The 23,847-nt window shown below is 52.0% G+C and overlaps 2 protein-coding genes across 7 annotated transcripts; one reads left to right on the top strand and one right to left on the bottom strand.

Annotated features, from left to right (window-relative positions):
- Positions 1 to 7,478, bottom strand: Tarbp2 (TARBP2 subunit of RISC loading complex). 4 transcript variants are annotated; one of them, XM_036207893.1, is made up of 11 exons: positions 7,373 to 7,478; positions 5,646 to 5,882; positions 5,004 to 5,571; positions 4,329 to 4,498; positions 3,086 to 3,188; positions 2,460 to 2,552; positions 1,893 to 1,965; positions 1,588 to 1,705; positions 1,166 to 1,293; positions 641 to 842; positions 1 to 508 (listed from the first exon to the last, which is right to left on the bottom strand). In XM_036207893.1, the coding sequence occupies exons 3-11, from the start codon at positions 5,054 to 5,056 to the stop codon at positions 351 to 353; spliced, it is 1,098 nt and encodes a 365-aa protein (XP_036063786.1). In that variant the 5' UTR covers positions 5,057 to 5,571; positions 5,646 to 5,882; positions 7,373 to 7,478; the 3' UTR covers positions 1 to 350. The 4 variants fall into 4 exon arrangements, with proteins under 4 accessions (XP_036063786.1, XP_036063789.1, XP_036063788.1 ...); XM_036207896.1 differs by having other exon boundaries at positions 5,745 to 5,882; XM_036207895.1 differs by lacking the exon at positions 7,373 to 7,478 and having other exon boundaries at positions 5,646 to 6,545.
- Map3k12 (mitogen-activated protein kinase kinase kinase 12) lies at positions 5,648 to 23,379 on the top strand. Of its 3 annotated transcripts, none has more exons than XM_036207872.1 (14): positions 5,648 to 6,216; positions 17,258 to 17,736; positions 18,160 to 18,343; positions 18,525 to 18,716; positions 18,915 to 19,073; positions 19,182 to 19,340; positions 20,018 to 20,126; positions 20,328 to 20,437; positions 20,534 to 20,650; positions 20,734 to 20,871; positions 20,991 to 21,615; positions 21,779 to 21,849; positions 21,930 to 22,200; positions 22,634 to 23,379. In XM_036207872.1, the coding sequence occupies exons 2-14, from the start codon at positions 17,292 to 17,294 to the stop codon at positions 22,727 to 22,729; spliced, it is 2,676 nt and encodes an 891-aa protein (XP_036063765.1). In that variant the 5' UTR covers positions 5,648 to 6,216; positions 17,258 to 17,291; the 3' UTR covers positions 22,730 to 23,379. The 3 variants fall into 3 exon arrangements, with proteins under 3 accessions (XP_036063765.1, XP_036063764.1, XP_036063766.1); XM_036207871.1 differs by lacking the exon at positions 5,648 to 6,216 and adding an exon at positions 6,642 to 6,726; XM_036207873.1 differs by lacking the exon at positions 5,648 to 6,216 and adding an exon at positions 12,193 to 12,388.
- Positions 23,380 to 23,847: the final 468 nt, after the last annotated feature.

Raw genomic sequence — 23,847 nt, 5'->3', positions numbered from 1 at the left:
TTCAGCAGAAGAATAAACACACCACGTTTATTCCTCTGACACCACATGACCCATGGCCACAGAAAGCAGGGTTTTGGAAGCCAAAGAGCAGCATTCATTCCGGATTCCAACAGAATTCCAATTTCCTTTTCATTCATCATCCATAGAATGAGAGCAAATCCTGTACTGGGTGGGGCCCTGTGGTTCATGGCTCCTTTGCTTGCCTATGCCTTCCTCAGTCTCATGGCAGGCAGTCTGTGTCAGAGGTAGAGATGGCACCTCTGGAAGGTTCCAGAGCTAGGTTGATGCATGGGCCCAGGGTCAGGAGGAGCAAGAAGTACAAAGTAACATCCATCACTGCAGCCAGGGCACTACTTGCTACCCGCCATGATCCTGAGGTACTGTAGGGCGCGGCGAGCAGCCTCACCTCGGGCTGCCTCCCTGGTAGTTGCAGAACCATGACACACAGTGGCTGGCTGGGTGGACAGTTCCACTAGGCACTGGCAGAGCCCACTCAGGCTCAGTTCTTCTAGAAACCAAAAAAGAGAAGGGCAGCATGGCAGGGAGGGTACCAAGTAGGGTGTATGTCACCCATCTCCTAACCCCTTTATACTTGCTCTGGTCCTGTCCCCTCCACCCCCAGTCCCTTAGCTGGCCATACCAATGTCCAGGTAGCTGACATGGAAAGCCTGCTCCTCAGAAAGCTCACTGAGGACATTGCAGCAGGCAGAGCCCAGAGTCCCCAGAGAGCCCACGGAGCAACTTCGAAGGGACAGGATCTTTTCTCCCACAGAATTGCGCAGGGAATCCCAAGTACAGCCTGGCCCCCGGTTCCGAAGTCCATCCAGGCGGGAGCTCACACCCTAATGAGAGTGAGAAGGCGCTAGTGACTGTGGGACCTCAGCCTCTGGCATGCCTAACTTCTGGAACCTGATCTGGTGGCCAGGCAGCCTTCCTCACGCCAGGAAAAGCTACCTGCAGCGCTTTTCCCTAGGCCAGCTTTCACCAGAGAGCACAGCACAGGCTGAAGGGACTGCTGGGCTCATAAGTTCAAGAAGCCCTGCAGTTTGGTAAGAAAACTGGAAGAGAAGCAGGTCCAGACTCACTTCCAAATCACAGACCCAACCCAATTCCCTAACGTGTCCCGCAGTGTGAACCACATGGCAAGCCCACAGAAACTACTTACAATGGGAAAATGATCGTCATCAGGTTCTGCCTCGTTGCCATCCCGGGCATCCAGAGGTACCGTATGCACTCGGAGCAGCATTTTAGCTGCCGCATTACGCTTTGCCAGCTTTTTGGAAGTGCCACTGCCTGAGTGTGGGGAAGAGATTTCTGGATTGGGGAATTTCTAACAGGCCAATCAATACTTTCCCTCCAGATTATACTTGGATTGAGGGTCCCTCAATGGGATGTCACTGCAAAGAGGAGCTGAAGGTCTGTCCTTTTAAATGAGCAGCTGGTATGCCAGAAGAGAGGGAGAAAGATGGGAAGGGGCAAGGAAGACATGGGTAAGAGCTGAGCAAGGAGCCGACCACAAAGCAAGCTGGGTGGGGCACAGCCAAGAGCCGCCTGTGCCAGGGTCAGAGTGAGCCCCTCCCCAGTTACCAATCTCAATGAAGCGCTCTACTCGGCAGGTCATGGTGAATTCTTTGCGATGAGCAGGCCCAGACTCCTGGGTCACCATGTACTCTGGCAACCGCCAGCCTTTTTGCACCACAAGTTCCTTGAAAAGGAGACAGAGGGAGCCCAAGGATGAGTGAGGAGAGGCCCCTTAGCCACGTGGCCTTCTACCCAGGAGCCTCAGCCCTTGGGTGAGAAGAAAGATAACCACCCCTCCCACAGTACACACACCCCTGCCTCAGCCCTAGTGCAGAGAAGATAGCACCCGTGAGAATGAAGATGGGCCACACCTGCAGAGCTCCAACAGGGTTGCACTCAGACTGTGGAGGGGAGACAGGGGGCTGCATCTCCATGGAAGGGCTCCTGAAGGAAAAAGGGCCCCAGCCAATGCTAAGGAAAATGGTTCCTTCTGGGCTGGTCATGGGCTCAAGTACCAGCCACTGCTGCCATCTCCCAATTTCTAATCAAGCATGCAGCTATCTGTCCAAACATCCAGCCTTGCTTCCCACCCACCCCCATCACGCTAGCCCCTGCTAGTTCCCAGGAGCACTTGATATGGAAATACTTCAGCAGCATCCTTATGACGGAGGTAAAGGGGCCAAACAGCCAGTCCTGGAAGGACCTTCTGGGTCTCAAACATGGGACCTGCTGTGGCCAACTCAGAAAATGGAGCCTGTAAAATCTAAGATCCTTTATATGGCTATTTAAACATGATAAATTACCTCCTACCTCAAGCTTCCAACAAGCTGGTGCAAAATTTTCAATTATTCCATTATGTATTTACTTAATCTGCCTGGGTACAAGGGCTATGAGGCTAACACCTCCCTCTCTCTGAGATGTCAGGGAACTCAAGATACCTGGTTAGTATAGTAGATAGAACAGGGGCAGCAACTTCTGCAGCAATGACAGGCGAGTCCTCAGGCAGTGAAGAGTCTAGGAGAGAAAAAGAACTTCCCGAGGGGAAGGGAGCCTTGGATTCACACCCATGTAGAAGGGAATGGGGGTGAGAGGTCCTTCTGACCTTTCCATCCCCTGAGAGAATTCCTTCCCCCTAATCCAGACTCAAGAGAGCCTCAGCAACAGCTCTTCCTCCAGAGATCCTCTGCTGACCCACAGTGGCTCAAAAGCACTGAGGTTGGGGAAGGGGCTCAGAAAAGAGTCTCTCCCAACCCAACAACAAGCTGCAGCCTGAGTGTGGAAGAGGTAGTCATGCTGCTAGAGAGGGGGCATGTTGTGACCAACTTACCAGACTTAGCCTCCACCCCTATGCCCTACCCCCACCCCAGTACAGCCACCACCCACCAAAGGGGTTATTACCCTGAGGCACCCTAGAAACACCCTGTTCAGCTCTAGAGGAAATTCTCAGGAAGGGGCCAGGTCAAGGTCACCGTGAGTCACCAGGCTGGGCTCAGGGAGAGAGTAGGTAGTGAGGCGCTGGGTTCTCAGCAGGGTGTCTAGTGTGCCTTGGCTGCTCCGCCCTCACCTGCTGTCCTCCAGGGCTGGCTCCAGCATGCTCCCCCCTTTGAGGTGTCTGAGGGCCACCTCAGCTGCCTTGTGCTTGGCCGCCTTCTTGCTGGGGCCCTGACCTAAGAAATGGGGTGTGGGCAATACTGGAGGTCACCAGCAGGACAGCAGAGAAACCAGCCCCCACAGCCTCTCTCCTCACAGCCAGAGGGAGCGAACAGCCCTCTGACCAACCTCCCTGCCAAAACTGGCAGGGTTCTGATGATTGCTGGAACAGCCTTTGTCCTAGTTGGCTTTACCTGTCAGCTTTGCACAACCTGGGATCATCTGGGAAAAGCCTTACTTGAGGAACTGCCTAGATCAGACTGGCCTGAGGACATGGAGGGGGGGTGTCTTTTTTGCTAACTGACGTACCACTACTGTGGTACCAACCCTAGGCAGGTGGTCCTGAATGTGGAACATGGAGCTTCTGCCATGGTTCCTGCTGTGCTTCTGTGGCTCTGGGGTGAGTTCCTTGGTCAGATGTAATGGTGTAGAACAGCAAACAGGCAGCAAGGATGAGTTTTCTTTTTGCTCTTGACTGTTGATGTGAGTTTACCTTCCCCACAATGATGACTGTAAACCAATCAACCCTTCCCCCCCCCCCCAAGCTGCTTTTAGTTAAGGAGTTTTATATAAACAGGCCTAGAACAGCCGTTATCTTTCAATTAGCTGCCACAATTAAGCCATGCCAGGCAAGACCTCTGAGCTCCAACAGGGGGGGGGGGGGGGGGGGGTGGGGGTGGGGGGGTCTGTTCTTCCTTTCCTCTGCAAAAGCACTTCCTTTTCCCTCAATCAATAGGCAATAGAGACAACAAAGGATTGGTTCTGAAGTCAAAGCTCTACTCTGCCACTTATTAAGCATGTGATCATGTGCCAGTCGTTTAATTTCTGATACTAAGCTCTTCATGTTCAACACGGGACATGAAGGCCAGCAGAGTGTGTGCTTGCTCCCGCAGCGAGTTTAGGGTCTCATCTACTTTTCCTCCAAGGTGATAAGAGTAGCAGATATCTGTGACACTTCTTGTTCTCACTAGTGAAGTCTCTCAAGTCCTATCCACCTTCTCACAGTCCTGTCCTTCCAATCCAAACGATGGCTTTCCCCTTGAAATGTCTCCAACCCTCCCTGGCCTTAAGGAAGAGGACTGTGAAGCGATTTCACGACATTAAAACACAGGCCCTGTAAATGCACACCCCAGCCAGGCTGCCCAAGCCTTCCTCACCAGTGCAGCTGGTGTCGCCAACGGTGACCCGGAAGGTGAAATTAGGCTGATGGGCTTGGCCCTCGGCTTTGAGAAGGTCGTACACGGGCGTCTTTCCTATTCTGGTCCCATACTCCTGAAGAAGGCTGATCGGGGTCTTGCCCGGGTTGGCGGCCAGCATTTGCTCTATGCTGGGAGGGAGGGGCACAGACCAATATCACACTTCCCCTTTCGGCACCCACCTGACCAAGCACTGTCACATTAGACCTAGCCACATTATAGAGTCCATGGATCCCCAGGCAGTATAGCATCCATTGACTGGGTTAAGAGTTAAGGTGCAGGAGGGAAAGCCTGGTCCTCTATCCCAAGGCAAGTGGAGAATGTACTGTGCCGTAGTGCTGGTTGGACGTGCATTACCCCCTGGCACAACGCAATTCGGGAACCCAGTACCCACCAAATGCACTGAACATCGGGGCATAAAGCCTAAGGCTCCAGTGCAGTCTGGGAATCAAGCCAACCCCAAACTAGAGCTGGAGGCGGTGGCCACTGACCCAGTGCATGCCGGGAACCTCTGCCCACTACCCCAGTGCTTGCTGGGAACAACCCTCAGGCCAGGTGCATGCTGGGGCTGCGCCGCTATCCCTCCGCACCGCCTCACACTTTTCGTCCTGCAGGAATCGAAATGAGGCAGCTCACCTGGGCAGCCCGCAGCCTGTGGTAGTGCCGGAGCCCTGCTCCTCTTCACTCATTCCCTCCTCCGTCCCCGCGGGCGCCACCGTGACTACAGCCTCCACGCGCCCCAGTACACCGCCGACGAGCTAGGGCCGGGGCCAAGCCCGGAGTCGCGGCCGGTAGGGCCCGCCGCGGGGCATGCTGGGATCTGGAGTCCCCCACCCATCCGACTCCTTGTGTCTTCATCAGGAGTCGAGCTACCCGCCCCACAACTCTCCGCGTGGCTCGCCCGGGCGCCTGCGCCGCCCTCTGGGAGGAGCGGATCCCCCACGGAAGCTCCCCAACCTACCAGTGCTTTTTGTTTTCTAATGTCGTCCCGCCTTCTTCCTTGCGCACTGCCTCCACCCAGGCCGAGCCTGTGCGCATGCGTACTAGCGGGGTGAAGGCGGCTGGGGGCGGGGCGGCAAGGGATGCATCACTCACAGAACTACAGAACCCAGGTGCCCGCGCGTCATAGGCCGCCACGGCAGGCTTCGCGGCCTCATTGGCTATGTTGAGAGCGACCTCTTCTAGGCGCTCGCCGATTGGTCACCTGTAGGAAGGGTTGTGATTGGCCGAGGAGGCTGCAGGCGTGGCTCTTTTGCTGCCCCAAAGGGTGGGCCTTACCTGGCCGCCTGCACCCCAGAGCTCTAGGGTTGGAAGTTTTTTCAGGAACTGTCTCCCCAGCCACCAGTATAAGTCCCTTGGCGCCTCAGGCCTCCGCACCTAAAGCCTTGTCCTTGCCTCCCTTCATTAACGGCTCGCAGCCTGTCAGGGTCCGAGGGAACCTTCCTTTAACTGTCCGGGAGGGAACCTGGGGCCCGAGACTCATCAGACGGGCCTTCTGCTCTAGTCTTCTTTAGTCTCCACCGAAAACAAAAACAACACCCGAGAGTAGTTAACGAACTAAAGCGCCCGCAGGCCCGAACACGTGCTTTCGGAGCCCCAGCGTCCCGGTACCACCAGAGTGAAGGATGTAGGGGACCTTGTGACCTTGGACAGGAAGAACGAGGTGCCCCGAAAAACGTGATCCAAAGAGTGTTTCAAGAATGGGTCTAGGAAGGACGTCTCGCCGAGAAGGGAATGAGGGTGGAGGTCGAGGAATCTTGGAACGATAATGAGGGAAAAGACCTCCGACAGGGCGGATTCCACCCGGGTGAAACGAGCGGTGACGAGGGGAGCCCAGCTGGCGACAGTGGTAGGCGAGGGGCCGAGGCCGGAGCTGCCAGAGCAGCTGCTCCCCGGGGTATGGGAAGGGTCTACGGGGCAGGTCACAAGGCCCCAGAACCCGCATGAGGCCCACAGTGGGACTGCAGCAGGACACCTCCAAGAAGGGGGCCCAGAGCCTGGGCGAGCCAGCCCGGGCTGCGGCGCGCCGGACGGCAGCCGCGGGCTCCTTTAAGAGGCCGGCGGCTCCGGCGCAGCATCCCCCGCTCAGGGCGTGTCCGTCCCGGGGGGCCAGGGGCGGGGGCCCAGAAGGAGCGGGAGTTCAAGTCGGTGGGGACGGGGCTTAGAGTGGGGGGGGGGGCCCAAAGCGGGGGCTGGCGCCCGTGCACCCGAGCTCCGCGCGAGCATCGCGGGTGACGGCGCCCCGGGTCCGGTGGAGGGCATCGGGGGGAGGAGGGAGGAGGAGGAGGAGGCGGGAGCAGCATCCGGAGCGGAGCTGCAGCAGCGCCGCCTTTTGTGCTGCGGCCGCGGAGCCCCCGAGGTGAGAGCCTGGGCGAGTTGTGGGGGTGGGGGGCAGGAATGGGTTCGGGTCTTGGGATCCTGGTGTGGAGGGAGGGTCGGGATACAGTTTTTCCGTGGTGGGGGAGGAGGCGGTCGAGGATGCTGAGGACGTGGGATGGAGGAGCTGGGGACCTGGACCCGACGCCTGGAGATAGGAAGGAGCGGGGCGAAGCTGAGGGATGCGGCGGCCAAGCTTGGAGACCAAGAGCCTCCAGAGCTGTGGTGGATTATGTGGGGGCGAAGGAGGCCAGGGAAGGACTAAAGGACAGCGGGCAAGAGCGCGTCCTCTTTTCTCCTCACCCCTAAGACCAAGATTGGAGAAGGGAGAGTTGTGGCCCTCTCCAGGGAAGGGAAGCAAGGGCAAGGCCTAAGGTACCCACCACCCCTCCCCCACACCTGCACCTATTCCTGCACGCCCTGGCAGGGTTCCTCTCCCCTTCCATCTGTAATGCCTCTAATCTCCAGCTGTGGCATTCCCTATCATCCAGCTGTTGCACCCTTCCCCCATTTGTATGTGGCTTTCTCTCCAGCCCTCTCTCCTCTGGCTTCCCTAACCCATTTCCCAGGTCAGGCGCTTCAGAAAACCCCTCCCTTCTCTCACACACTCACCAAACTCCTTGACTTACCACCCTGATCGTCAAGGCTTTGGCTGATGGTGGGCTCCATAGGCAGTAGTAGGAATGGAGGGAGGAGCCTTGCCTCTGTCTGCTGCCTCTGGCTTTCAACCAGGAGAGCATGCACATGAGCTCTCACACACCACCGGCCCCTGCAGCCACAGTAGGTGTCTCACTCCAAACCTCCTCTCTCTCCGGGTTGCCTCCATGGTTCTGGAAGCTTTGGTTTCCAGCCAAAGGGTCACCCAAGCTCACCAGCAGCAAGCATTTGGGAAAGAAAGAGCCCCAGTGCCCTCTGGGTCTTGCCGTCCAGACACTGAAGTTTCCAAGTTCAAGAGCCCTGCCCCCTCTTGTCTCACATTTAAGGAGGGGAATGTATCTGGGCCTCAGGCTAAGCCCCAGCCAACTGTTGGCTTCAGGAAGACCCCAAGGTCCCACACTTATGAAATCCCCCATCATTGGTGGACAGAGGTGGAGGGTGTGGGTCAGGATTTCCTAGACGTCTTCACAGTAGCAAAAACCCTCTAAATGGCAGTTACTGCTCTGAGGCTCTGGGGGAGGCGGAGTGGTAAAGGGATCCAGGACCCTGAATTCTAGCATCCACTTCAGCCTCTTTCCTGCCCATGTCTAAAGAGTAAGAGAATTGGGGTGCAGCTTTTCTGGGAGTCCTTGAATGGGTGCAAGTAATCTGTTGAAAGGACATGGTGGCTTTAGGAGAGTTTGTCCACTTGCCCCCAGAAAGCCTGGTCATATGTGCATTAGGAGAATGGTAACATTGTTCTGAGGATAAGGAGCTCCAGGGAAGAACCCCTGCCCAACCTGTCTGTTTGTTTGTTTGTTTGTTTTTAGAGACGGGGTTTCTCTGTGTAGTTTTGCTCCTTTCCTGGAACTCACTCTGTAGCCCAGGCTAGCCTCGAACTCACAGAGATCCGCCTGCCTCTGCCTCCCGAGTGCTGGGATAAAAGGCGTGCGCCATCACTGCCAGGCTTCACCTTCTTTTTTTTACAAATTTTATTTTGAGACACAGTACCACTAAGTTGCCCAGGCAGGGCTTGAACTTTAAATCCTCCTGCCTAGGCCTCTTGAATAGCTGGACCTTTGAGGCCTGTGCCAGGAGCCTGGCAGGCTGCACTTCCTTTTGCTATCTCTTTTTCAGCTCTCTCTCTCCACCTCCCTTTCTTCCTGTGTCTCGGTGCTGCCTCTCGTTTTAAGGAGGTAAAGGAAGCAAGTATGGTGGCTGGTACATGCCTTTAATCTCAGCACAGTAGAGGCAGGTGGAGACAAGTGGATCTTTGTGAGTTCAAAACCAGCCTGGTCTACATAGCAAGTTTCAGGGCTGCCAAGGCTACATATAGAGTCTGTCTCAAAAAACTAAAAAGAAAAAACAACTTTGTGTCTGAGGGTGTGGCTCAGTTGGTATAGTGCCTAACAAACATGCATGCAAGAAGCCATGAACAGAGCCCTGGGTTTGGTGCCTAGCGCTGTATAAAGCTTGATTTGGTGGTTCACTTCTCCTTTCTTACACTGGGGTAGCAGAGGCAGGAGTATCAGGAGTTCATAGTCGTATTTAACTACATAGCAATTTCAAGGCTAGTCTGGGTGACATAAGAAAAAATTTTTCTTGGTACTTTGTGTGAAACATCATGACTGCTGTTTATAGAGAGCATCCTGTGTACCAGGTACTGGGCCAAGAACTTTTGGTTACTTCAGTAATTCGTATAACATCATTAAGTTACTTTGTCATCACCTCAGTTGTAGGTCTGAGGAGACTGAAATGAGTTTCGTATTCAAGACTAGTTGGCCAGTGTTGGTGGCGCATTTCAGTAATCAGTGAGCTAAATAACCATAGTGCAAGGAAGATTGAGAGTTTGAGGCCAAGTACAGCGTGAAAGCACCTTTAATCCTAGGACTCCGCATGCAGAAGCTGGCAGATCTCTAAGTTTATGAATAGCCTGGTCTACACAGCGAGCTCCAGGCTAGCCAGGGCTACACAGTGAGAATCTCTCTCAACAACAAAAACAGTCACGTGACTAGAGCCAGGCCGTGAAGCCAGGCCTCCCCCCTGGCCTGTGTCTTACCCACATACCATGTAAGGCTGGCATGGGTGCCACTGCCCTTTTGATACAAAAACAGCTTTGCTAGCAGATCTCATACTGTAGGTCACCCAGTCGATTAGAAGCAGAGAAGGCATCCCAACCTCTGCTGGTCCTGCAGCCTGTGAGCCCCATGCCCAGGCCAGGGACAGGGTGGATGGGTATTATACAAGTTCCATGTCTTTTTTGCAATTAAAAAAGATCATGTAAAAACAAAACCATCACCTTTTATAATAAGGAAACTCAAAATTATTACTGAAATAATATAGATAAGCCAAAAGAAGAGTGATATACTATGTGTGCTGATGCATCCCAGCACTTAGGAGAGACAGGAATTCAAGTCCAGCTTGGGCTATATGAGACCTTGCCGTATTTAAAGGAGAAAAAAGTTGAAATATCCATACTTTCACCTGTCACCTTTTTTAAGACAGGGTCTCACTGTGTAGCTTAGGTTGGTCTTAGCCTCTGAGTTTACAGCTCACAAAGTTCCTTTCAGGTATTTTAAAATGCAAATTCAGTCCTGGTGCTAAGTATTCATTACATGTAGCTTCTCTCAGGCCTGACTTACTGTGGGGGGACCCTGTGGCCCATGCCATGCTCCTGCCCTCTGCTTCTGTGATCTTCCTGAGCAAGGCTGATCACTACTTAGTTGAGCAGGCTCCAGCGGGAACCAGCTAGGGGATAAGGATGAGGTGCAGGGCTCCAGGCCTTCCCTGAAATTTACAGAGACAAGACAGCAGGTCTGGAGCCTCCAGAATGCCCACTGTCATGTGGCCACTGAAACCTGAAATCATCGTTGGTCCTGGGGTAGCAGAAGATCCGAGACCAAGTCTTACGTATTTTCTAGTTGGAGAGGAGAGCTGGCCTCCCTGGAATCCACAAAGAAAGACCTGGTGTTTAGCTAGGTGGGAAGACAGCAGAGCCAGGAACGTGGTAGGCATGGCTCACTGTCCCCCTACCTCCTCTTCCTACCCCTCCTCAGCCCTGAAGGCCAGGTAGGAGTCTCTGTGAGACTCAACCTTCAAGGGCCTAGGGCAGGGCTGTTACAGTGACGCTTTCCCCTCTAAATCCACAGCTGACTCTTCCCTACAAAGTGCTAAACTCAGACCCTTCACTTCCTACCTTACCAGCAAAGGGATGATAAAGGGGGGCCTCAGGGCCTGACTGGCAAGAACCTGAGGGTCTGTGATCCCCCAGTTCTCAAAATAGTGGGAATCCTTTCCATCTTGGAAGAACTCTGAGGTAGGGGCTGCGGGTCCTGTCAAAAGGAAAACTAAACTGTAGACCGGCCAGAGGCACAGCTGCACTCCACCACCAAAAACATCCATCCTTCAAGGGTCTCAAAGCCTTTGAGGTAGAGAACCAGGATTCCCAAGTCGTGGTCACTCTTCCCTCTGCAGCCCCTCCCCTCAAAAGTGGAACCTCTCAGCTTGAGAGGAAAATGAGGTTCAGGCAGGGAGAGAGAGTTCAGTGTGAGAACTCAAGGCAGAGACAGATGGCCACACCTCTGAGCAGAATCTCCAGGACTGGCCACCAGACAAGCCACTGGATTCTGCTGTTAGAGCAGGTGGGAGCCAAAGACCATAGAGTTCCCCTGCCACAGCCTTGCAGTCTCCTCAGGCAGGAAAGCCTAGGAGGAATGAGGAATCGGTGAAGGCGACTTCCAGGTCCCAGCTCTATAGCCTTCCTGTGGATCCCTGAATGAACTGGTTGTTCCCTCACAGTTGAACACATGCACAGTCCACGTTTGGTACTGTGGTTTACAGTGACTGACAGAAACCCCTCCTCTGTGCCCCCCAGGCACTGCATAATTGATGGCCAGGGAGACATGTCCCCTCCCCCAGGGTGACCGAATGTCTGGGCCTGGGCCTTCTAGTCTGCCACCCCCAAAGCTCCGGCGCCAGGACCCAGCTGGGGGGACCGTAAGACACAGCTGGTGGGTCAGGAATGGAGGAAGCAGAAAGGGGGACATTTGCTGGGAAAGAGGACTCTCCAGTTTAGCATGGCTCCCTGGGGACCCTCAACCCTCCCTGTCTTCTTTCAGGTCAGCCTGGAAGAGCTGTCATTAGCCCGAGGGGTGGTAGAGTTCCCAGAGCATGGCTAAATGCCCTACCTTTCCCTGGGTCTCATCTCCTGCTTTCTCAGCTATTCCCACTGCCCTAAAAGGCGCGCAGGTGGAATGGTGCTCCCCAGCTGCTGGCCCTGGATACCACAGGGCCCTCTGGGGCTGCCTGTGTGATCCGAGCGAGGAAGCACAGCAAACTGATTCTGAGGATGACTATACCTGGCTTGCAGGCCGGATGATGCCAAAACCGTTTGAAAAAACATGATGGTGTGTGGTTTGATACCTAAAACTCAGCTTCTAGATAGGAAACAAACTAGGAAAGGGAAAAGTGGTCTGTGTTTTTCATCCCCTTTCGTCTCCATCTTCCCAGGGTTCTCTGTTTTTCAGGCCATCCTCCAGGTTTGGCGCTGGTTGTCCAGTCTCTTCACCCAGTCCCCATCTCCATGTCTTAACTTCTGTGTGGTTCTGCACCCCAGGCAACCCGGCCAGTCCTCCCTTCCCGTTCCCTTTTCCTCCACCAGACGCCCAGCCCAAGTGTCTGGCTCGCGGGGGTCGGAGGGGGGTGGGCCCTCTGCGGGGTCCGCACCTGCCTGCGGGCGGCCGCCACCCCTGAGCCCGCCCAGGTCAGAGGCGGGCCCGCGGGAGCCCCGCCCCCGCCGCGCGTTCACGTGACCCGAGGCTAATCTGGTCCCGGTGACTTCACGGGCCCAGTCGTCATGGTTACGCCGCAGCGCCCAGCCCTCCCCCTCCCCCGGCCGCGCCCCCAGCCCCGCACCACGTGACCGTCGGGAAGGAGGTCGGCCGGGGAGGGGGAGCTGTGGCCGGAACCCCTCCGGTGCGCGTGCCGCCGGCGGCCAGGCGGCCCGGCAGGTGGGCGGAGGGCGCGGTGAGGGAGGCGGAAGCTTGGGTCGTTCGCTCTCGAAGCCGCAGATTTCGTGGGATATGTTGGCATTTCAGAGGCTGTGGTACCTGATTTCTTGACCTCGGTTTTCTCTAGACCTTAAGAGGACCAATAATGGCGTGTTTGCTAGGCTGTTCTGAGGATTCGGGGAACTGAGAGATGCACGGGTCGTGTGCGGCCCTGGGTGGATTTACAGTGTTCCCAACTCAGGTGGCTCCGAGCCGCCTGGAAGCCTGTCTGTTCCCTTGGAAGGGCATTAACCAGACTACAGGGAGGAGTGAGTCTTGGAAGACCCGAAGGGATGGATAAACAGCACACCTAGGGGTAACCTTGGTGTTAATACAGCTGTGTCTGTGCTTTAGTGGGGCTAATAAGCCAACTGTATTGGTGTAATTTTTAGTTTCGTAATTTCATATTTGTAAATGTGTGTGCGGGAGCCTGCATGAGCTTATGGCCCTTCGCGTGTGCAGGGCCTTGGATCCCCTGGAACTGGAGTTCCAGGGGGTTGTGAGCCACCATGTGGATGCTGGGAACAGAACGCCAATCATCTACAACAACAGTAAGCACTCAACCCCAGCCATCTCTCCAGCCCCTTGGCATATATTAATTATACATAATAATGGGTTTCATTGACATTTTAATATTTGTATATAATGTATTTGATCACTCATATTCCCCATAACCCTGGTCCCATTTTCCCCCCACATCCTACTTATCCCCTTCCCAACCAATACCCACTGTCACATTTATTTGTGACCCACAGAGTTTAATTAGGTTTGCTAATAGGAGCCTGAATTCGGGTTAATTTACAGTAGCATGGGCACCTTATCAGTGGCTATACTCATCAAAGGAAATGTCTTTCCTTCTCCTCAGCAGCCAGTATCTGCATTTGTAGTCTCAGTAATAGAGGGCGGGAGGGAGGAAAGAGTGGCGGTGAGCCCTCCATACCCCAGGACTACATGTTGACATATCCAATACTGTGTGCTGGTCTTATGCTAATAATTGATCACAATATCCCTATAGTTTATGGATTTTTGTTTGTTTGCTTTTGTTTTGGGTTTCTCTGTGTAACACTCCTGGCTGTCCTGGAACTCAGTTTGTAGCCCAGGCTGGCCTCAAAATCACAGGTAACTGCCCGCCTCTCCCTCCCAAGTGCTGGCATTAAAGGAGCATGCCACCATGCCCAGCTGTTGGTTTATTTGAAGACAAAGTTTCTCTCTGTAGCCCAAGCTGGCCTGAAACTCACTATGAAGCCAGAGATGACCTTGAACCTCCGGCCCTCTCACCTCCATTGCATGCTAGAACTACTGGTGTGTGTCCTTATGCCCAGTTTATGCGCCGTTTGAGACGGACTCGGGGCCTCCTCCTTGCTGTGCAGCCCTCCTCCCTTATAGTGAATTCAGGGTATTCAGGGTTATTGCAGCAGTACATTCATACTAAAGGCTGACATACTGAATAATTTTTGGGAAGGCTCACATTGTCTTTGGACATCCTAATTCAGAACCTTGATAAAGCTTGGTGCCCAAGGTGGCTTAGCTGTCAACTTAAGGGAACCACAGAGGGGTCTAAAGCAAACAGGGCTGGTGAGTTTTATGTTTTGGATCTTTCAGAAGCTGAATGGAAAATTGTGAGAATTTAAGAGGCATTTGTCTTAGGCCAGGTTGTGACAGCTAATGAGGCAGTAACAGGACTAGAGAAAACAGAATGATCATGTGTAATTTAATTTTTAAATTTTTTTTGATTTATTGTACTTTATGTGTATGAATGTTTTACCTGCATGCATGTCTGTGCACTATGTGGGTGCCTGTTGGATTCCCTGGAACTGGGGTTACAGATGGTTGTGAACCACCATATGGATGGGTTCAATTGAATCCAGATCCTCTGCAAGGGCAACTGGTAACTCTTAACCACTGAGAACAGCTCAGTAGGTAGGATTTTCAGGTGAGCTAGTCACAGGATAAACGGATGTGCTTGTTACCTATGCAGACCCTGAACCTATCCCATACCCAGTGACACAGTCTTCAAGCGAGCTGAGATTGTCAGTTTCCCAAATGTCCTTTATTTCTACATCATGCTCTGAGCATAAACCTCCACAGCATCCCCCTACACACTGTAGTTCATTCCCAGATGACTTCAGGGGCTGAAGGACTTGCCTCAGAGGGATCATTATCAGGAAACACCATATCTTCTTTTTTTTTTTTTTTCTAAGATTTATTTATTATGCATACAGCATATGTGGCTGCAGGCCAGAAGAGGGCGCCAGATCTCATTACAGATGGTTGTGAGCCACCATGTGGATGCTGGGAATTGAACTCAGGTCCTCTGAAACAGCAGTCAGCTTAACCTCTGAGCCATCTCTCCAGCCCCAGGCAACACCATATCTTATCCTTTGATACCCAACAAAACCTGGGAGAATAGTATGACTCTTGATGTCAAGTTCTGAAGTTAAGTCTGAAGAGTTGTGAGAGTTTGCTGTCCCTGAATGCTGGCTAGTTTGCTCTTTGTATAACTGGAGAAATTGGCACTCAGCTATAATTTGCCTGAATCAAATGTAAAATGTAAAAAGTGTTTGTTGATATTGCTTTTATAGTGCCAGCTAGGGACTAGACCCAGGACCTGTGCCTATTTATATGGCATATTTTTGTTTGTTTCTTTCTTTCTCTGAGGTAGGGTCTTGTGTAGCCCATGCTGGCTTCAAGTTCAGGATCCTCTTGCTTCTGCCTCTTAACTGCTGGGTATGGGGTGTGTACCACTAGGCCCAGCTGGATTTGTGGTCATATATTTTGGGGGACAAAATGTTATGTAGCTTAGGCTGGCCTCAGATTCACTACCTATCCAAGGATGATCTTGAATGTCTGATCTATTCCCTCTACCCACCAAGTGCTAGAGTTCCAGGCTTATACAGTCCAGAGTCTTTTGCATTATAGGCAAGCACTCTACCATTTATTTGTTTGTTTGCTTTTTTGAGACAGGGTTTCTCTGTGTAGTCCTGGCTGTCCTGAAACTTGCTCTGTAGACCAGGTTGGCCTCAAACTCAGAGATCCGCCTGCCTCTGCCTCCTGAGTGCTGGGATTAAAGGTGTGCGCCATCACCTGGCCTAGACTAGTCATTTTAATAGTGATCTTTAAATAGCACACAGCTATGAACTGGGACATATTTCTATTGCCTGGAAAGCTGAATCTTGATTTGGGGAGCTAGGAGTGGGATGATAAGGAAAAGAAAAAGAGGGATGAGTCCTCTTTGACCTCCAGAAAAGCAAGATGAAAGGAGGTCTCAGGAGAATAGAAGCTGAGGGTCAGAGCTTCACACCAACCCCATTGGATGAGCCCCACCCCCTCTTGCCAACTATGCTGAGGGGATAACACCGCTCTGTGGTTGTGGTTCTGGACGTGATCACATACATAAGCACAGAGAAGAGAGCAGGGCCCAGACGTAAGTCCCAAATTGATAGTTCCTGAGAAGGCTTCAGTGACAGCTGACTAGGGAGGCCCAGGAACATCACCCCAGTGGGAAAGCCTGCTAGTACCATGTATGATTCAACATGAGGGACTGGACTCAGTGGTGCACACCTTTAATCTTAGTACTAGGGAGACAGAGGCAGGCACATCTCTGTGAGTTCAAGGCCAGGTTGGTCTATATAGAGTTCCAGGACAGCCAGATCTACACTGAGACACCCTGTATCCAAGGGGGGTGGGGTGGCTCCTAGGACATCTGTAACGGAACCTCAGCTGACAAGAATGGGTGCTGCAGGGGTAATGACAACAGTCACACAACAAAGAGGAACCCACTGCAGCTGCTTTCAGACAAGGTCTCACTATACAAACCAGGTGTTCAGACCCACCAGCTGTCTCCCCAGTGCTGGATAAAAGTGTAAACCACCACACAAGGCCCATTTTTTCCATTAGTTTTTTTTTTTTCAAGATTTATTTATTATGTACACAGAAGAGGGCACCAGCTCTCATTACAGATGGTTGTGAGCCACCACGTGGGTGCTGGGAATTGAACTCAGGGCCTCTGGAAGAGCAGTTGGTGTTCTTAACCGCTGAGCCATCTCTCCAGCCCAGTTTTTTTTTTTTTTTTTTTTTTTTAAGATTTATGTATATTGGTGTTCCTGTTTGCATATATGTGAGTACACCATGGATGTACAGTGAATGACCTGGGAGGCCAGAAGAGGGTGTTGGATCCCCTGGAACTGGAATTTCAGATGACTGTGAGCCATGGAGTAGGTTCTAAGAACCAAAGGCAGGTCCTCTATAAGACCAGCATGTGTTCTTAACTGCTGAGCCATCTCTCCACCCCTTGCTTTTGTTGATTTTGCCATGCTGGGCATGAAACTCAGGGATTCAAGTACATTAGTTAAATTTTGTACGATGAAACCTTGATTCCACCACCACCACCTTTTCTTTTGCAGTAGTGAGTTGGGTCCAGTACCTCGCACATGCTGGGGTCTTTATATTCTATTTCTCTAGCCTTTGTACTTGAGTTTAATACTTAAAAAAGTGGGGACCAGGTCAACTTTTGGGAGTTGTCTCCTTCCACTGAGGAATTTATCTTAGATCTCCAGCTTGCACAGCAAATACTTTTTCCTACTGAACCATTTCTTTGACTTTCTTTAATCAGCACCTGGGTGGGTTTGTTACTTCTCTTTGCCTGATGATCCTCAAGTATATTACTTGTATTACTAGAGTATTGCTTGCATCACTAATAGATACCAAGAGGAAGCTCAACTTGTTTCCCATAGTGTATGAGAGTGACCCTCAGGCCAACTCCAGCTAGGTACTGTGAGCTCTTTGCAGTGACCGTGGCTGACGGCCCCTCCCCTCCTTAATTCCTCACAGGGCCCGCTGCTCAGCACACCTGGCTCCAGAGGCCATGGCTTGCCTCCATGAGACCCGAACACCATCCCCTTCCTTTGGGGGTTTTGTGTCTACCCTAAGTGAGGCTTCCATGCGAAAGCTGGATCCAGACACTTCAGACTGCACCCCTGACAAGGACCTAACACCTACCCAATGTGTACTTCGAGATGTTGTGCCTCTGGGTGGGCAGGGCGGGGGAGGACCCAGCCCCTCCCCAGGTGGAGAGCCTCCCCCAGAGCCTTTTGCCAATAGTGTCCTGCAGCTACATGAGCCAGATGCCAGTGGGCCAGGGGGGGCCGCTGGGTCCCCCGAGAGTCGAGCATCAAGAGTTCGGGCTGATGAGGTACGACTGCAGTGCCAGAGCGGCAGTGGCTTCCTTGAAGGTCTCTTTGGCTGCCTGCGCCCTGTCTGGACAATGATTGGCAAAGCCTATTCCACAGAACATAAGCAGCAGCAGGAAGGTAGGCCAGATCCCTGTAGAACACCCTCTATTTCCTTCAGCAGAACTACCAAACTTACCAACACCCTTACCTTCTCCCCTGCCCACCTAATCAGCTTTATTCCCCTTCCCATTTTTTTCTAGTGCTGGGTTTAAACAAACACTACGTGCTAGACAAGTGCTCTACTGCACAACTGAATCCTCAGTACATTATTTTCTCCCACAGTGCTGAGAAATTGAACCCAGGAATTTAGGCTTTACAAAACATGCTAGCCAAGTGCTCTACAAATGAGCTACACCCCTAGGTCCACCCAGCTTCCTACAAGGCCACCCCAATTATTTCCTTTTAGGCTTACATATACTGACATATTCACCCAACCCTTGAGTGTCTCACAGGGCCTTCAGTGCAGATCTGAGCCTGTGGCACTATGCCTCCTACCCACAGACCTTTGGGAAGTCCCCTTTGAGGAAATCCTGGACCTGCAGTGGGTAGGCTCAGGGGCTCAGGGTGCTGTTTTCCTGGGACGCTTCCATGGGGAGGAAGTAGCTGTGAAGAAGGTTCGAGACCTCAAGGAAACCGACATCAAGCATCTGCGAAAGCTGAAGCACCCCAACATCATCACTTTCAAGTGAGGTCCAGGGCAGGGGCTGGGAACACCATGCTAAGTCCCAGGACTCCACTCACCTGGGAATAGATCTCCCATTCTTTCTCAAAGGAGACCCCAAATGGTCTGGGTGGGAATGTAGGTCCCAGGTATGTTAAAGTAGACGTTAAACTAATCAAAGGCTTTACCCCTTTCTGGCCCCCAGGGGTGTTTGCACACAGGCTCCCTGCTACTGCATCCTTATGGAATTCTGTGCCCAAGGCCAGCTATATGAAGTGCTTAGGGCTGGCCGCCCTGTCACCCCTTCCTTGCTGGTAGACTGGTCCATGGGCATTGCTGGTGGCATGAATTACCTGCACCTGCACAAGATCATCCACAGAGACCTTAAATCTCCCAAGTGAGTAAGCAAGCAAGCTGATGTGCATGCAGGTGACCTGCATTTTAGGCCCCACCCTAAGTCCTCCCAAGAACAGTCCTTTGGAGGACTGGTGAGCCTCGAAACATGAGGTGTCCCAAACAGTATCGTAAAGACAATGACAGCAGTTAAATGGGGGTGTGGAGGGTATGGATCATGGCTGACTACATTCTTTACCAGCATGCTAATCACATATGATGATGTGGTGAAGATATCAGATTTCGGCACTTCCAAGGAGCTGAGCGACAAGAGCACCAAGATGTCCTTTGCAGGGACAGTGGCCTGGATGGCCCCTGAGGTGATACGCAATGAGCCTGTGTCTGAGAAGGTGGACATCTGGTAAGCACCTGGTGGTACTTTTAGGACTTATACAGAAGTCATACAGGTCTGCAGCAACCAGGACCTCTGGAGGGAACCCTCCCAAATGATGTCCTCTTTTGTCCTCAGGTCCTTTGGGGTGGTGCTATGGGAACTACTGACTGGCGAAATTCCCTACAAAGATGTAGATTCCTCAGCCATCATCTGGGGTGTAGGAAGCAACAGTCTCCACCTGCCTGTGCCCTCCAGCTGCCCAGATGGCTTTAAAATTCTGCTTCGCCAGTGCTGGTAAGGATGGCCTGGCTGGCAGACTAGACTAACAAAGTCAAGGAGCTAGCAACTGAAGAAAAGCCAGCATCTAGAAAACCCAGTTATCTAGGCTTGGAATCCATTGCAAAAACAATCCAAACCTCCCCAATCTCTCCAAGGCCCAGGACCCAGGATGTATACCAAGGGAACCACAAGTGAGAACAGGATCCATGGACAAACAAGAAACATTAGATTCAAAGAGTTACATCATAATGTCCTCTTTGAACCTGTTTCCTAGCTGATAAAATATGAGCAGTGTCTATTATACCAGGTGGCTATAAAGAAGAAAGGCATCATCACTGAGCAGATCTAGCTCAGCATCAAGTGGACCTTAGGCTAGTGAGGAAGACTGAACTGCCAGTGCCATTCCCAAAATGTTTCCTTTGATGGGATAATTTAAAACTTGTGGGCTTATTTTTGGAGGTGCATACCTTGCTGGTCTGGAAGTTGCTATATAGACCAGAATTAAAGATGCATGCCACCACACTGTCATCAAAAGGTCTTATTTGGGCACACAGAAAATATTAGGTCAACTAGGTTCCCTTAGGTAGTATTTTGATGTTGACAGGTGGTGACATGGCTCACTGGGAAAGGAGCTCTAGTTCCTTTCTAATCCCTCCCTACCCCTGAAATTTTACAAACTACATTCCTTATAGGAACAGCAAACCACGAAACCGTCCATCATTCCGACAGATCTTACTGCACCTGGACATCGCCTCAGCTGACGTGCTCTCCACACCCCAGGAGACTTACTTTAAGTCCCAGGTGTGCTGTGGGTGGAAAAACAATGAATCCTTGACCCTTGGACATGGCAGAGCCTTTAATGAGGCCAGAAAATGTGGCTGAATAGATGTGTCCCATCCCCTCTTACTCAGATTCCTAACAGTGGTGCAGGGAACCTTCCAGGAGCACAGGTCTGTGAGGTGACAGGGACATGGTCCTCAACCCGTGTCTCTCCATCCCTAGGCAGAGTGGCGGGAAGAAGTAAAACTGCACTTTGAAAAGATAAAGTCAGAAGGGACCTGTCTGCACCGACTAGAAGAGGAGCTGGTGATGCGCAGAAGGGAAGAGCTCAGGTATGTGCCCACTCAGAAGTGAATCTTTAAACAGCAGGGTCCATCATGGCATCAGGTGAACCCAGTTCAACGTGCAAAAACCACCTGCTCTTTCAGACATGCCCTGGACATCAGGGAGCACTATGAACGGAAGCTGGAGAGAGCCAACAACCTGTACATGGAACTGAACGCCCTCATGTTGCAGCTAGAACTCAAAGAGCGGGAACTGCTCAGGTAACTGACACCCTTCAACACTACATCCTTGCTTTTCATGGAGCTGCCCAACTTGGGAGACGCAATGAAGTGTCCCATTTTAGGCGAGAGCAGGCTTTAGAAAGGAGGTGCCCAGGTCTACTGAAGTCACACCCTTCCCGCGGCCTCCTACACGGAAACACCATGGAGAAGCTCATCAAGAAAAGGAACGTGCCACAGAAACTGTCACCCCACAGCAAGAGGTGGGACTCGGAGGGCTGGGGCCTGCATAGAGGAGGAGGGACGCTGGCAAGGCAATCTGTCTGTAGTGGGGTCGGCTTATAATGTTCATCTCAACCTTGTACTTTCCCTCCCCTACCAGGCCAGATATTCTCAAGACAGAGTCTTTGCTACCTAAACTAGATGCAGCCCTAAGTGGGGTGGGGCTTCCTGGGTGTCCTAAGGGCCCCCCCTCACCAGGAAGGAGTCGTCGTGGCAAGACTCGTCACCGAAAGGCCAGTGCCAAGGGTAGCTGTGGAGACCTGCCTGGGCTTCGAGCAGCGTTGCCACCTCACGAACCTGGAGGACTAGGAAGCCCAGGGGGTCTAGGAGTGGGCCCTTCAGCTTGGGATGCGTGCCCCCCTGCTCTCCGTGGACTCCACCATGACCTTCTACTGCGCAAGATGTCATCATCATCCCCAGATCTACTATCAGCAGCACTGGGAGCCAGAGGCCGAGGGGCCACTGGGGGAGTTCGGGATCCTGGCTCACCTCCTCCACCCCAGGGCGATACTCCTCCGAGTGAGGGATCAGCTCCTGGCTCCACCAGCCCAGATTCACCTGGGGGGGCCAAAGGGGAGCCACCTCCACCAGTAGGACGTGGTGAAGGCGCGGGGCTGCTGGGAACTGGAAGGGAAGGGACTGCAGGCCGGGGAGGAAGTCGGGCTGGGTCCCAGCACTTGACCCCAGCTGCAATGCTGTACAGGGCTGCTGTGACTCGGAGTCAGGTAAAGTATGGGGGGTTCCTCTCTCCTTTCCCTTTTCCTTAATCTCCCTAGGGGTCCGAGTGCTATAACCCACCCAACTCTAGACCCTCCCCCAATTCCTAATGACTTCTTGCCACTTTTGACTGGTATACACAACACACACACACACCCATCTCTACTGTAGAAACGTGGTATCTCATCGGAAGAGGAGGAAGGAGAGGTCGATAGTGAAGTAGAGCTGCCCCCAAGTCAGAGGTGAGTGGTGGGATACTGGCATATGTTGCTTTGGGAACTGTAAAGGACCACACAAGCTGTAACCATGCCTCAATGTTTAGGTGGCCTCAGGGCCCGAACATGCGGCAGTCACTATCTACCTTCAGCTCAGAGAACCCATCAGATGTGGAGGAAGGTACAGCTAGTGAGCCTTCCCCCAGTGGCACACCAGAAGTCGGCAGTACCAACACTGATGAGCGGCCAGATGAAAGGTCTGATGACATGTGCTCCCAGGGCTCAGAAATCCCACTGGACCCACCTGCTTCAGAGGTGGGTCCTGACCCTGAAACCAGCTCCTTGCCCATGCAACACCAGGATCTACTTAGAGGTGAGGTGAGTAAAGCAAAGCTGCCGGACACTGACATGAACTGGGAACAAATACCCAGTCATTTTTAAATCTGTAAGGAAGACAGTCATAAAGGCTTGCAAGACACATTTAGTATTTAGCCTTCAAGCCACTCAGTTTTTCCCATAGAAATGAAAACAGATATCCATGTAAATGGAATCTGAGGCCTACAGTTCCAGAGCATGCAATATTGTGCCTGATGTTCAACTTTAAGGCAGCTATGAACTCCTGTCAGCAAGTATCTCGAAAGGAGCCTATCTGGCTAGTACTGCCTTGGAGCATGACCTGAACAACTTATAAACAGTAGGATAAACACCTCCAGTGTTAATTAAAAGCACCCCACTGCGGGGGCCTGACAGAATCTGCAATGCTGAGATGCTGAGCTCCCTCACCTCACTGTGTTTCTACTCTTCCTCACAGGGCCTCAATCCTGAGGACTCAGACTGTGACAGCACTGAACTGGACAACTCCAACAGCATTGATGCCTTGCGGCCCCCAGCCTTCCTTCCTCCATGAAAGACATTCTTATTCCTTGTACATAGAGAAATATTTATATAAATAATATATATGCGCCACATAATCAACAGATAGATGGGGCTTTCTTAGCCTTAAGTCAGGCTTGAAAGTGAAGGACCCCCCTGACCAATTGCCGAGTAAGTTCTAGGGACACTGGCAGCTGTGGAAACGATTCCAAGTTCTACCCTAGAGCTACAAGGAAAGGAAATTGGTCCCTTCTTGCTTCACCCCATTCCTTACGTTCAGCAAGCAACTAGGCAATAGAACAGCCAGGCTTGTCTCTGCACTGTCTACCCCTGAACACTGGGGGGCAGGAGAGGATCCACTGAAGACTGCACTTTTATTTTCGTTTACTGTTTACACTTTTGCACTTGGGAGGAGGGGAACTGGGGCTGGGTCCTCCCCTCTGAGGTTTCTCAGGTGGCAATGTAACCCATTTCTTTGTCCCTCTGTCTTTCTGCCCAAGCCCTGGCTTAGGGCCCAGAGGCAAGTTAGAAGACTGATAGCATGTGATGACTCAGGCTGAAGAGCTGGAGAACTGGGGTGCTGTTTAAGTCCCTACTGTTATCCTGGTGCCTGGTAGGGGTGGGGACTGTCATATTGTAACCCCTGTGAACAACCTTGAAATATAACCACTCCATGCAGGCCCAGCTGTTGAGGGTTTTCTTGGTGAATGAATGGAGTAGAATACACGGCTAACAACCTTGGATTTAAGAGTTTGTCGGAGGAATTGACAGGTTACTTTCTACTTTTTCTAAACATGTCAAACTCCAACTTTCTAAGTTAATTTTTCTAAATTATTTCAGGGCGAGAATATAAATGGCTTTCAAAACACCCAGGGAAAAGACTAGTAAACAATCACTACAACATAAGATTAAAGTATGAGCTAGAGAATAAGGGGCAGTCACTCCCAAACTTACTATCAACCATATACACGTGTATGTATGTGTGTGTAAATACATATACACACATCTTCCTGACCCAGCTCCACAGACACATCTGTTGTTCTACAATCCTAGACTAGTGTGGTTGCCACTCTTGATGAACACATTTTCTAAAGGCCACCCAAAATCATGGCGAGGAAAGATCAAGGGCAATTAAAAAAGCAAAATAACAAC

This window comes from Onychomys torridus, chromosome 16 (assembly GCF_903995425.1).
Source record: "Onychomys torridus chromosome 16, mOncTor1.1, whole genome shotgun sequence".
In the NCBI taxonomy this organism is placed as follows: domain Eukaryota; kingdom Metazoa; phylum Chordata; class Mammalia; order Rodentia; family Cricetidae; genus Onychomys; species Onychomys torridus.
This window is presented reverse-complemented; position numbering and strand designations above follow the sequence as displayed.

What these genes read in the sequence shown, in the direction of transcription:
- Tarbp2 (XM_036207893.1), bottom strand. Translation starts at nt 5,056, where the DNA reads ATGAGTGAAGAGGAGCAGGGCTCCGGCACTACCACAGGCTGCGGGCTG. An exon ending in AGAGCGCTTCATTGAGATTG is followed by an intron (nt 1,294 to 1,587) that starts GTAACTGGGGAG and finishes CCCCACACTCAG; the next exon opens with GCAGTGGCACTTCCAAAAAG. An exon ending in TGTCAGCTACCTGGACATTG is followed by an intron (nt 509 to 640) that starts GTATGGCCAGCT and finishes TTTGGTTTCTAG; the next exon opens with AAGAACTGAGCCTGAGTGGG.
- Map3k12 (XM_036207872.1), top strand. Translation starts at nt 17,292, where the DNA reads ATGGCTTGCCTCCATGAGACCCGAACACCATCCCCTTCCTTTGGGGGT. An exon ending in AGACTTACTTTAAGTCCCAG is followed by an intron (nt 20,127 to 20,327) that starts GTGTGCTGTGGG and finishes CTCCATCCCTAG; the next exon opens with GCAGAGTGGCGGGAAGAAGT. An exon ending in GAGCTGCCCCCAAGTCAGAG is followed by an intron (nt 21,850 to 21,929) that starts GTGAGTGGTGGG and finishes CTCAATGTTTAG; the next exon opens with GTGGCCTCAGGGCCCGAACA.